A 14141-nucleotide genomic window follows, 5' to 3' on the forward strand; every position below is an offset into this window, starting at 1 on the left:
AATCTTCTTATCAAATTTACTTGATGTGTTTCCCCTCAAACACTTAATAAATTCACTTGATGGAGAGTAATGGAAAGAGAAAGTGAACGAATAAGAACAAATGAACAGACCAAAACCCATTTAGAGAAATGTGTATTTTTCCAGTTCTTATCTTAATTATTAAAATTAGTGTTTATTTGTAATATATATGTAGAATTTGGCATATATTTAGAGTCTCATTACTTGTGTAATATATATATATATATATTTACATAATTACTTATTGGTAAGTGATATTTAATTTTATTAATAACGCAGTGTTTAATTATTTAATTTCTAGATCGTTCTTGTCCAACATACAATATATCTATATATATAATATAATTTGTTCAACATATAATATATATACACACAAAATTTAAAGTTTCGTTGCTTTATGAATATATATATATATATATAGTAGGCAGATACTGGGAATGAAGTTCTTTAAATTTTAAAATTCTAAGGTGTTTATAAAATATTTAGAAAAATTGTGTTAAACAAAATTAATTAATATCATGATATTTAATTTTAATTTCTCATTAATTAGATGCAAAACGACGTCGGTGCTTGGCACAATTGCAACTTTTGAAATTCTCTCCCACGGCGGAGAAACATCTTGGCTTTGCCGCTGCCGGTGATCAATATTTAATATTTAGCAGGGACGCAAGAATGCATCTTCTTCGCTGGGGCCTTTAGGGTTTCTGTGAAAGTCAATCCCAAATGCACCACTGGTCTTCTGGTGCGTCTGTCGTTTTCTTCCTACTTCTCAGATTTAAACGTATTTTCTAGTTCCTTTTATTTGCGATTATGGCCCGGTATATTTATTATTTTATTTATTTATCGTACTGCATTGGTCTATCGAGTTTGTTACGAGCAATAAGAGACTCTGATTTGATCTTTGTTGCATTATATCTGATAATGTTGTATTTCTTCTGTAATTTCTTTGATGAAAATCTTAGCGTTTATGTTTGAGGTATCTTAGAATTCAAATATAGTTCAGAATTTTTATGGCACTGAAAGGACTTTATGGTTGATGGTTGATGGTTGATGATTGGGCGATTGTTTTAGCCACTGTTGAGTTTCTAAGGAAACTAGTAGTTCGAATTAAAGGAGTTTTTTCCGCATTAAACAAGGTCCTTTAAGTCAGAGGATGATATAAATGATCAGGATCCACATTGATGGTGTGTAATTTCATCCTAAATCAGTAAACTGTGCTTGCCTCCAAAGGAGAACAATTTTACCTTGGTTCTGTAAGTGCGGGTTGAGGGAAACACACACATATACACCCCTTTAAATGGTAACTTAACATTTAAGGCATCCCAAAATCAGAAGCATATAATCCAGAGCTTAAGGAACTGTCTTTGCGGCAATGAATTTGTAAATTATTGCATATTTCACCCAAAGTTAGCACTCATCGTTGCTTCTTGCTTGGCTTAGTATGTGGTCCGTGTGTTTTCTGGTAAATTTTGTTCGGTATTTTCATCGAATACTTGGATCTTTTAGCCAAGCCCAAGTTTAAGAGCTGAACAAAAGATATCAAGCATTGGTACACAACATAGAAAAATATAATTCATTGATTAATTGGGTGGTTAGGAGGAAGTCGTCACTATTTTTGCTTACTGATAAGTTTCTGGCCTAAAAAATCTATATAAATTAAGAAAAGGATGATGGAGGTCCTTGTCAATGTTTGTGTTTCTTCTTCAGGAGATATAAAGGAAGTGTCTTGTATACTTTTTCAATATCTATTTTCTTTCTTTTTGGCCCCGTTGAAATGAGATTTACTTGCACCAATTCCATCTCTGTTTGCTGCTTTAACCATGCTACACTTTTCACATGAGTAGGAAAAAAAGGGATTGTTGATGAAGGAAGTCACTTCTAGAACTTATGGCTAGCAAGTACTTAGATAAGACCCAACTTAGCGAACAGTGTCCTTTTGGCTCTTCAAAGAGCCCTAGGCAAGCTTCATCTTCTGAGAGTACTCCAGTTCTGAATAAAATGGCTGTTCTCAATCACGGGCGTGACAATACTGATGTTTCAAACAGGTGTTTGTACTTAAGAACTATTTTCTCATTCTTCTTAGTTTTCCCTGTTTTCCCTTCAAATGGTAAAATTTCTCTCTTTTTGCCAAAAAGAAGTTCAGCAAATAAGAAAAAGGTATCAAGAGTAATTGGAGGGCTGCGCCAATTCAGTGTCCTAGGTAAGTGATTTCTGTACTCAATTCGATATATTTCGTCTTATACACATTGCATTTCTTGCTGTTTTCATTAGGAGATACTGTGCAAAGACTTTGTAAAACAAGACTTTATTAAAAATATCATGGTTTCATATGCTAAGTGTAAATTTCTGATGGTGATACTGATGAGAGTCACCAATGATTTCCCCAGTATGTAAGACATTGGAGACAAAAGGAACGACTACATATAGTGAGGTATTTCCTCGCCTGATTTATGTTATGATTTATTCTTAAATCTGCTTTGCTCAGGAACCTGGTAGAGATATGGGAAGAAATCGAATTGGTTTCATGTCAGATTAAATCAAGTTGTTTCCCTATGCTTACACATTAGAGGATTCCTTAACTGCTTGTTTTTCAGCTTGGTTGTATTTTGTTATGCCGTCTTTTAATCTGCTTGTTAAGTTCATTAATTACTCTGTGATCCTAAAAATTTCTTGAGTGGGTCTCCAGGTTGCAGATGAAATTGTTGCAGAGTTTGCTGCTATACAGAGTAATGCAGCAGCGTCTTCGGAAGAGGTTCTAAACTAACTGAGGAGTTTTAATTGTTCTGTTATTCAATCATGTGAATTATCATGTTTAATGTCAAATAACAAATATTTCAATTTATCAGTTCAATGAGAAGAACATACGGCGTCGAGTGTATGATGCATTAAATGTTCTTATGGCATTGGACATCATCACAAGAGACAAAAAGGAAATTTGTTGGAAAGGTCTTCCTACTATATGCACAAAGGATTTAGAAGAGATGAAGGTGACTTAACTAATGCGATTAATGTTTCAGTGAGAAAAAAGAGTTGACAAAACTCTCCTCTTTTTCTCTCTCAGACACACACTTTCTCTCTATGTCCCTCCCTCTCTCTCTCTCTCTCTCTCTCTCTCTCTCTTGTGTGTGTGTGTGTATATATATTTCTCCTCATGTCACTTACATCCATGGTCACAATCATTCATGAATGATGGTCATGAAGAAACCAATTTGAACAAATCTGAATAGTGAAGCCTTTGATCATTTGATTTTTATCCTTGCAGAAACAACGTGCTAAACTTATTACCAGTATTGTGAAAAAAACTGCTTACTTAAAAGATTTGGAAGAACAGGTATTGTTGGCTGATTATTTCAGACATGCTTTATGCTTAGATAATGTTTTGATTGTATCTAGAACTTGAGATGGTACAAAAAAATGTTTTTCTTTTCATGTCCATTACAATGGACGTATAGCTGAATCAGACTCACGTGGTGTAGAAAAGTAGAAATACTAACTACTCAATCAAGAGGTGGTTTGTAAGAGAAAAAGAACTTGAGATAGTGAACTGATAATCTTCTCTTGTAGAAATTGGACGATTGAGTCTCTTGCTCTTACAGTTCATTTCTTGGATATTGTGAACTAGTTTTGAATTTCTTAGAGTAGGAGTTTCTGTGCCTCTTGGGGATGCATAACTTATATCCAAATGATGTTTCTTACAAATTTTTCTTCTGTTTGATTAGGTGATTTTATTTAACATTCTGTTTTAGATGAAATGGTTACAGTTTATTGGTTGAGTGGTGGGCACTAAATTCTTTGTGGAACTAAAAGATTGCAGGTATTCAAAACCTTATCTTGAGAAATCACCAGCTGCTCAAGAGTAACAAAGCCCCTGCAGAAGGATTTACCTTGCCTTTTATACTGGTTCAAGTATGTGTATTTTTGTTCAGACACTCTTTTTGTCATGTTAATTACTTGCAGATTTATTTTTAGAGGAATTTTGCTCAGTTAGTATGAACTTGGAAATATTTTGGTATCATTTTCCGTTCTTTATGTTAAATGCAAGGTAACATCTTGTACTTCTTATAATTTTCCAGGGAAAAGTCGGACTTGATATGAAAAAATTAATAAGTCTTTAACTTCTTTCCCACTCAATTCCTTTTGAAATTATTCGTCTTAGTTAGTTAGATGCAAAAGAGTACTGTTCTTTTTTTTTTTTTTCAAATCCTATATAAAAATTGCAAAGAACACATTCTTTAGTATCATTTTTATAATTTTATGATGGGAGTGGAGGAGAATAGACTGGTTTACTCCCGCAAAGAAGCTAGGAAGGAACCCCATTGATTTGTATATAAATTAATAAAAAAGCATTAGTTCTCCATTTTATTGTTGGATTTTGGATTTGTAATTCAGTTATATCTGCTTCATGGTTTGTGCTGATATTAGTTCTTTGACTTAATTATGACTTGTGGGTATGCATTATCGCCAATTTCTGCAGACAAGCCCTCACGCCTCAGTTGAGATTGAGATTTCAGAGGACATGCAATTAGTTCACTTTGACTTTAACAGGTATGAGTACTAAATGGTAACAACCTAGCATTTCGTTTGTAAATATAGCGACGCCATTTGGTTCTCATGCTTCACTTGATCATCATTCAATTGACAGTACACCGTTCGCATTGCATGATGATTCTTATATTTTGAAGTTAATGCAAAATTATCAACATCCCCAAAGGTCTTCATCTCGTTCATCTTCCAGTTCTTGCATCGCATCAGGAGGCACAAACTATGAAAAAGATATTCGTTGATGAGAACATAATAGTAGACAATGGTCTTAAAGTGGGGAAAAAGAAAAAGGGTATAGGGGTATGGGGAATGCTAAATTTTGATTTCCTTGCACAGGTTACTGGTGATTTTGACTATATGATATATACCTTGTCAAATTATCTGCTTTCAAATTTTTTGTCGACAGGCTGTAATGACAAAATCAGCAGCATCTTATGTCTTTATCACCATTAAAATGTCGGATGATTCATGAAAATTATTAGAAGGAAACTTTTCATGATTTATAAAGTTGAGTTGGTAATGTATTTAGGAAACATGAAATCTTTGGATTAAGGAAGGACCTTGCGAGGCAGGGTTTTCAATCCAAGCTGTGATAATATGCTTTGTGGATTTTTCAAGTATTTTACGGGTTCTTTTAATTAGTAAAAAAAATATAATCTTCATCAACGAGGAGTCTTTTAGTATAAAAAAAAATTTAAAAATTTTAATTTTAATAAAATTTAGTTCATCATACATCTTATTTCCAAAAATTAAGATATTTTAATTTCATAAATATATCACTTAATTATAACTCAATGAAGATCAAATTAAATATATATATTTTATCTATATTTAATAATTTTAATCTTCATAATTTAAATATTGGTAATATAACATCACATGTTTAGTTATAAAGTACGAATTTTAAGAATTTCGTTCATATAAAGTTTTTTATAATCAAGAAGTAAAATTTTAAAAATTTAAAATAAATTAAATGAAAAATTGAAAAAGAAAAAAGACAAATTTCACATTTTAATATATATATATATATATTTGTTTATTTATATGTTTGAAATTTTTTTGTGCTTTCACTCTGTAGGAGAAGTATGAAATGGCGGGAGAGAGAGAGAGTATGGAGATAGGCGCGTGAAGGGAGAATAGGGAAGATAGATATTCCCATGCAAAATAAAGCAAAGAGTGGGGAAGACAAGAGGACAAACCCGGCAAAAGAAGGTCCAATTCAGTTGGGACACTTACACCAACAACCAACTTTTCTTAATTAACGTTTTATTTACTTAATTAATTATTAATTACTTTTTAAACAATTATTTTCTGATTCTGTGATTAATTTTCTGTATTTGACATACAACATGTTATTTTATTAATAATTAATTAGTGAGTAATCTTAATCAATTCAAGCTGCTCTGCTCTGCAACTACACTCACTCATAGGCAACCTTTTTTTTTACATGCAAAGAGGGAGTGAGAGCCACTAATCTCCTTTCTCATTTTTATTTTAATATGCAGAGTAAATACAGAGAAGCTTATGAGTTAAGAAACATCTCCATCTCTAAACCCTAAAAAGAAAAGCAAGAAAACAAAAAGAGTCTACCAAGAAGGAACAAGAACTCAAGTAATTATATTATATATTAATATGAAGTTGTCTCTCTCTCTCTCTCTCTCTGTGTATATATATATATATATATACATGTATATATACACAAAGGTTCCTCCTTTTAGTTTTTGCTCTCCCCATTCCGCATCCGCGTCTTCCTTTCTTTTTCTTTCTCCCCAAACACTCTCTTGAGTGTTGATGTGATTCTCCACTGTTACTCCTCACAAAAACCCAATCAGCCTTTATCAAAAAGAAAACTAAAAAAAGAAGAAACAAAAGGAAGAAGAAGAAGAAGAACGAATATGGTTTTTACTTCAATCCCAGCTTATCTTGATCCAGTCAACTGGCAACAAGTAAGAAGTTTAATTCTTGAGTAAAAATTCAAAAGACAAATATTCCTGCTACTTTTTTGTTTTTTTTTTGTTTTTATCTCTGGTTACATATACCCGATTGTTTGATTTTTTTGAAATAAATTTATATCTTTATTTATTGGGTAATATATATAAGTTGATTTTATTTATATATATGTTGCTCTATTTTTCCAGCAACAAGTAGCAAATCATCAAGCTGGAGGAACAAGCGGTGCAGGCATTCACCTTCTTCCTCCTCCTCCTCCTCCTCCTCCGCTGCCACCAGCAGTTCCCCAACCTCATGGAGAGGGAGGGGCTGGATCGATCAGGCCTGGTTCGATGGCAGATCGAGCAAGGCTGGCCAACATACCAATGCCAGAAACAGCTTTAAAATGCCCTAGATGCGAATCCACAAATACTAAATTTTGCTACTTCAACAACTACAGCCTATCTCAGCCTCGCCACTTCTGCAAGACCTGCAGGAGGTACTGGACAAGAGGTGGGGCCTTGAGAAACGTTCCGGTGGGTGGTGGGTGCAGGAGAAACAAGAGAAGCAAAGGGAGTAACAGCTCTAAATCTTCTTCGGCCGTGAGCGGTGACCGGCCAACTGGGTCTGGTTCTACTGCCTCAATGTCATGTAATAGTAATGAAATGATAGGCCTTGGAACCCCGTTACCACAACTAAGGTTCATGGCTCCTTTACATCATCTCACTGGCCATGATGATTTAGGTCTGAGTTATGGTCCAGTTTCAGCTCCACTAGTGGGAGGAACAAGTGAGTTGGTTCCTGGTACTTCTCTTCTTCTTGATCAATGGCGCCTTCAACAATTTCCTTTATTGGGTGGGTTTGATTCTTCTTATGGATTATACCCATTTGAAGCATCAAGCTACGGAGGTGGAGCGGGTCAGATCCGACCCAAGTTATCAACAACTGGGATGGCAACTCAGTTGGCTTCTGTGAAAATGGAAGATAGTAATAATAATAATAATAGTAATCAGCAGGAGATGAATTTGTCAAGGCAGTTTCTTGGGGTGAATCCAGCAGCAGGATATGATCATATTCACCACTATTGGAATAATGCTGCTACTTCATGGAGTGACGTTTCTAGCTTCAGCTCTTCTTCAACCAGCAACCCTTTATAGATTGCCTCATTTCTTAGTTTCAGTTCAGTCCTCTTGCAACTTAAAATATGGAGAAGCTAGTTTAAAACCCTAGAATTATTACCTTCTTTTCTTCTTTCAAAAATTAGTTTTAGGTCCCAAATTTAATCATTACAAGCTTGTTTGCCACAGGGTGTGCGTGAGTTGTTGGTTTTTTTAGGCAGATGGAGATATATGTATCTTAATATATATGTATCTCAGACATCAAATTGAATAGTATCTTTCTTTTTTGGTATTTTCATGGATTTCAAATAATTCATTCAATTAATTATTTTGAAAAACTTAAAAATGAATATAATCAATTATTTATACTTTAATACATCTTTAATTAATTATTTTTAAAGTTTAAATTGATAAAAAAATCTAATCAATCATGTATATTTCAAGATATCATTACGTGTAAACTCAACAGATTTAAGCATACGATATCTTATTTTGATATTATTTTAAATAAATTTTTAAATTAACTATTTCTAAAAATTTAAAGTGAAGGAAAATTACTTCAATAACTAATTTATATCCCACCTTTACCCAAGTTAAGTATTTGATTGATTCAAACTCATCACAGAATTACTTAATCTAATTCTTCAAATCCATCAGCCTAGCTAGGTTTATAATTCTCTCGTACTCATACCATCACGTGTACATACAAGTTATATCTACGCATAACTTAAAGTTCATAATTAGGACGAAGTAATTCTAACCTTTGGTCGATATTGCTGATGAACTCAATACCCAAAAATGTGAAGTGCATGCAGTAACTATTACCTTAATTTGCACATTAACTTATTTAATTACCCAAATATGATCTTAGAATTATTTCCATCACCTTCAAATTGTCTAGCTTTTTGAAAATCATACGTAATTAATGCATTATTTTACATTTATCTATACAAACATTTGATTATACATTAAACCCAAGAAGTATCTTACACTTAATTAGAAGCATATGAAAATAAGAGAGATCGATTTGATTTTCATTTCTCTCTTGTCCATAATCTGATTTAAGATTAATGTTTCTATGCTTGAATTATCAATTATGTAACACATCTCTTAATAAGCTAGAGATTTTACATATTTGATTAATAATTTTGATTATTTAAGCTAAATTAGGTGATACATCTTATGTATATTTTTATTAAAAAAAAATTGTATTATACTCAGCGTACAATCGTCAAATTATAAATAAAATATATAAATTAGTTTATAATAAAAAATATTAAATCTATTGTGATCGAAAATATTTTTTGTTTATAAAAAAAAAAAAAACTATTTTAGTCAAAACTATGAAATGATACCAAACATTTTGCAACCACTAGTGTCTTTGTGTATGGTTTTGGTCATTACTATAATCATTATATTTCATTCATTTGATTTCCTTAAGTTAAGATTTACATTTTATTTGTAATTTTATATTATCTCAACCTATATAATTATGACATGATATTTGTATGCTTGATTAACCTCACTCTCAACTTAAATTTTGATCATGCAAATTCAACTCTATTACTTTAAAAATTACAAATTGAAATCTTGCTCACATAAAATTAAAATTGCACATAGAAATAAGTCAAAAGCAATAACTATGCTCTTATATGGATTAAAATGTTATGTAAAAGAATAGTTAATTAAGTTTTAAATTGGATGTAACAAAATAAATGCATATTTATTAATGTTATAAAAATATAGGTGAATATTTATATCTTTACACTCTAAGACCAATGATAATACTATATGAAATAATTAACTAATAATAATAATTTAAATAACACAAATTAGTGAAAAACGAATTATCTATACCACCACAAGAAAAGGTAAATTATCATTCTAGTTCCCAATTTAGACCTATTTTTTAAAATAGCCCCAAATGTTCTTTTTTTTTTTTTTTGTTCCGAATTGATCTTTGAAAATTTTAATGTTTTCAAAAGCATTAACATTGTCAATGCTTTCAAAAGTATTACGACTTATACATTAATTGTTCATCTTCTTCGCTAAAGAGAAAAAAGTTAAAGAGATTGAGAGGGGGAAGTAAAGAGGATCTGCATGAATTATGTTGAAACTATACAACTTCTTTTAAATTCAAATTAAAAACAAGAAACAAATCATTTAACATATTTATGGTTAAGTGAATCTTGTATGACAAATATAACATAATGATAGTGTTGATATGAATCTAAAATACACGACCATCAGTCAAGCTTATGAATCAAATATCTCAAAACTTAAAAAATTGAAGGAAATTGCTCATGTAAGGTCACTGGTATTTTAAGTCTTACTAACAATGAGCTTTTAGTTGAACCAACAAAGCCTCCCTAATTCTTCAAACGAGTAATTACCAAAAACCTTAATGCTTTTATAGAAGAAGTTTGTAATTCACTTTTTTGAGTTCCCCTTTAATTTCTTATCTATTTCTCTCTCACATCATACGTTATTTTTTCTTCTTATATTTAGTCCATAAAGTTTTCTCTTTCTTGATTCTTTATCACTTTAGACCAAATATTCAACTTTTCACATATTTTTTTCCTTTTATTTTTGCTATGAATTTTCATCCTTCCCTTGCAAAGAACCATAGTTTTTACTTCTTAAATCTTAACTTCCCATAATTTCAAATCTCTACCCATGAAATGTAGCCAACATATTCTAATTCCTCACACGCAAACCCTCTACTTCACTTTACTGTTGACTTCTAATGCACCATCCATCTAGCTCTAAAAGAGCTCCATGTATGTCATTGAGTTCTTAACTGGAATCAGAGAATTGGGTATGCTATAAGCCATCTAAAGAGAAAAGAAAACACGAAAAAGCTCTTGAAAGCTTAGAGAGTAGGCATTTAGGTTTTTATTTTATTTTTATGAAGAGAAGAGAAACATATATGAAGAAGAGAAAATCAAGTTTTTTTAAAAAAATAATAATTTAAACATAATCTCTTATAAAATCTATTTTTACTCTCTTTTTATTTCTCTACCTTTTTTTCTTTAATGAAAAAAATGAATAGTTAATGTCATAAGTCAAAAACTATTTTTTTCCAAATAAATCAGTATATTACTGTGTAATCTTATTATTTATTAAGATTTATCAAGAAAGTAGAAAAAAAAGTAAGAAGAATAATTCAAATCCTTCGTAGAGGCACAAGATAGATCCATCCAAGAGAGAGAAAATCCTATTAAGGTTTTATAATAAGATGAGAGTTTTAAAAGAATGTAAGGTATTTATACCTCAAGCAAAACAAGTAAACATATAGCATGCTTATAATTCATCAATGTCTCTGTATGTTTAATGAAATATCGCACTTTAGACTCTTTTTTACAGTGGGTTCAGGCACATAACCACTTCTCTTTAGCACAAAGTCCATTAACATACATATTTTGAAATTAAAATTAAATATAATGTATTATTCTAATATTAAAAAATAATTTTTCATTTCAGTTCGAAACAAAAATAGAATAGATAAAAATAAAAGTAATTATATAAAAATTAAAAAAATCAAACAGAATCAATTTATTCAGTCAATTTGCTTTTCTCATATTTACCCTATCCTAATTTATATTACTATCATCTATTTAATTAAAATAAAAGAAATCAACTTTCTCAGTTTAAATTTATTAAGGTTAATATTTTATTTATTGCTACTTAAATTTTATATAAAACAAATAGTGAGACAACAAAAACAAAAAATGTTATTTTTAAGTCAAATTATAATTGGCATAAAAATTAAAAATTTAGAATCAATTATAACAAATATTTTTTAAAAGAATTAATTATAATTTTGCCAATAATTTTGTAAACTAAAATATTAATTTATAATTTTTAAAAAATAAAGAAAAAGAATTTGTCAGCATGAAGAGCGTGAATTATAAATAATTAAATTATTTTATTATTTTATTGACTGGTGGTGTCGTGTCAAATTCTAATTTTTATTTAATATATATATATATATCATTTTTATTTTTTAATGACCCCAAATTTATATATTTTTTATTCATAAAATTATGTAAGAATTATATATTTATAACCTAATCATGATATAAGTAAAATATCCTTAAAGAAAAGATATCCTAAAAAATGTTTAGTTTTTTTTTTTTTTTTTGGTTCATTTTCACTATCATTAAATCTTTATTATTAACCAACTTATATCTTTTTATGAAGGAAATATATATATATATATATATGTATATAAATTTTGACCATTGATGATTCAATTAAGAATCATGTTTGCAGAAAGTTAGACAAATATGGGTATGCATAGCCAGAGTGTATATAAGGTTAAAGAATATAATATTAAGGTCATGATGATGATTGGGTCTCAAAATAATAAACCCAAAACATGTTTATATTATACAAAAGAAAAGAGAAAAGATGGGAGTATTCGCATGCAATACCTAAGAAAGTTGGTAGATGTATTAGAAGAGAACGTTACATCTATACATATAATACATATATATATATATATATTAATCCAACAGGGATTGGGTCATCCGGAAAGAAAAGAATCTATGTGGTTTGATTTGCTTTTGCAATAACCAAGGCTGCTTACCAAGAAGGAATAAAGCACATTCAAAATTATAAAGCTTCTGTCTTCTCCAAACCTGTAATATGAAAGAAAAAGAAAGAAAAAAGAGAAAGAAAGAGAAGACTGTGATTTTGTTGGTCGGTTTACATAGTAAGATCCCCAAATACTGAATGCATGTTTACATATGTATATATACACACACACATATATAAATATATAATAAAAGAATAGCATAAGATCAGTAGGAATGGAGACTGAAGGAAGGTGGCTCGGAAATCCAAGCAAAATCTCTCAGCGTTCTCTCCAAGACACGTTGAATGTTTTCATGAATCTCTGTGCAAAATTCTCCTTCCTCTTACTAGCTATGTACTTGCCAGCCAACACAGCTTTTACTTTTGTAAGCAAAATCTTCATTAAAATTTACTTCTACACATGCACCTTCTCCCCAATTTATACCCCAATCATTTTATTTAACATTGATTCAACAGATTCCCTTGTAGTAAGCTCCCACATGTTAGTCAAATATGGGTAATTATAAGCTACTATATATAGCTCATAGAGTAATTTTGAAGTGTTTCAAAATTATTGACGAATTTGTAAATCTCTTAATACGATTAATATATTTTAAACTTTTGTTAAATATTCAATATGTTGATTAAGTTTGCCAGTCTTAATAGACAGGCTAGTAACTTTCTTCTAACATGCTGTTTAGTTGCTGAACTTTATATCACATATCTACATATACATATATGTGTGTGTGTGTGTGTGTGTGTGTGTGTGTGTATAACAACAAACAAAATACTATTAGTTTCATATATATATTTAACTGCATGTCTTAAGTAGCCTCTTATACTTTTTAAAACATCTCAAAGAAACTCTCTAAAACATTTAAATAGTCTTGAAGCAATAAATAAAAAATGTAGAGTATTTACCCACCTTTTTTCTGTAGCAAGAAGATACTTTTGTTGGTGTGGATATTTATTACAGAGACAAAGTTTGGGCCAAGGGGCCTAGTGAGATGACCCAATTCAGTACATTTTGGGCTATGTGATTTTGACTGAGCTTTATGCAAAACTAATGGAGATTCAAATATGCTGTGAGGTGTTTAAAACTGTGGATGGAATAAGATAGTCCGATGTTGGAGTGCTGGAAATCATGTTGTTGAGTCATGAATAAGTTAGAATTGAAACGAATATTTGGTTTTGTATAGTTGAGTGATTGACCCAACCATTTATAGTGTACTTGTAGGATGTCGAGATAGTTCTTAAGGTTAGTTTTAGTGCATGCATCAAATAGGAAAAGATCATCAATATATAGGATATTGAGGAAGCAGTTTAGTTGAGCTAAAAAGAACTTTTATGAAGTAATGTGTTTCTACTTGAGTTAATATGCAAGAAAAAGGGATAGTACATAATATGAATAAATAAGGAAAGATGGCAGATCCCCTTATCTAAGACCTCTATAAGAAAGATTGGGACGACCATTAATAATGAGTTAGTAAGAGATAGTAGTATAACATTGAGAAAGAAGTTGCATTACTTTCGAAAAATAGCAAATAGAATGAAGAACTTGAGTGATAAAATGTTATTTAGTATGATCAAATGCTTTGCTCATATTTCATTTGATCAAAACTAATTCTTTTTATTTTATTTTATTTTATTTGTTAGTATAAAACATATGACTTTGTAAAAATATCAAAAAAGGTAAATCAATTACGAAATATTTAAAGAAGTCAAATTCATTATAGATAAATCATTACATTTGGTCGATCCCATCTCTTGTTAAATTTAATTTACTACAATATTGTACAATCTTAATCTTGTTTTATCATCTTTTGGTTAATTCTCCGAATCTTTGCCCTATTCCATTACTACTCATGAGTTGTATTGGCATTATTTAGCTCATGACATCATACTAAAATTTCTTCATAAATCCAATATGGTCAATATGGTTTAGAGTTCCTAACA

The 14141-nt window shown here is 30.4% G+C and overlaps 2 protein-coding genes across 5 annotated transcripts; both read left to right on the top strand.

The window, feature by feature from the left end:
* The first annotated feature begins 561 nt into the window (after nt 1–561).
* DPA (Transcription factor DP) lies at nt 562–5885 on the top strand. Of its 4 annotated transcripts, none has more exons than XM_088209882.1 (10): nt 563–760; nt 1863–2063; nt 2154–2218; nt 2406–2449; nt 2705–2770; nt 2865–3005; nt 3281–3349; nt 3826–3924; nt 4493–4563; nt 5639–5885. In XM_088209882.1, exons 2-10 carry the CDS (start codon nt 1906–1908, stop codon nt 5679–5681), a joined length of 756 nt encoding a protein of 251 aa, XP_088066008.1. In that variant the 5' UTR covers nt 563–760; nt 1863–1905; the 3' UTR covers nt 5682–5885. The 4 variants fall into 4 exon arrangements, with proteins under 4 accessions (XP_088066007.1, XP_088066008.1, XP_088066006.1 ...); XM_088209880.1 differs by lacking the exon at nt 5639–5885 and adding an exon at nt 4661–5067 and having other exon boundaries at nt 2157–2218; XM_088209879.1 differs by lacking the exon at nt 5639–5885 and adding an exon at nt 4661–5067 and having other exon boundaries at nt 566–760.
* Nucleotides 5886–6138: 253 nt separating this feature from the next.
* Nucleotides 6139–7899, top strand: LOC110807018 (Dof-type zinc finger DNA-binding family protein). The gene is made up of 2 exons (XM_022032035.2): nt 6139–6506; nt 6699–7899. Exons 1-2 carry the CDS (start codon nt 6456–6458, stop codon nt 7644–7646), a joined length of 999 nt encoding a protein of 332 aa, XP_021887727.1. The 5' UTR covers nt 6139–6455; the 3' UTR covers nt 7647–7899.
* The last annotated feature ends 6242 nt before the right edge of the window (nt 7900–14141 follow it).

The sequence above is a fragment of the Carica papaya genome, chromosome 8 (assembly GCF_054855325.1).
Source record: "Carica papaya isolate Zhongbai chromosome 8, ASM5485532v1, whole genome shotgun sequence".
Lineage (NCBI taxonomy): Eukaryota > Viridiplantae > Streptophyta > Magnoliopsida > Brassicales > Caricaceae > Carica > Carica papaya.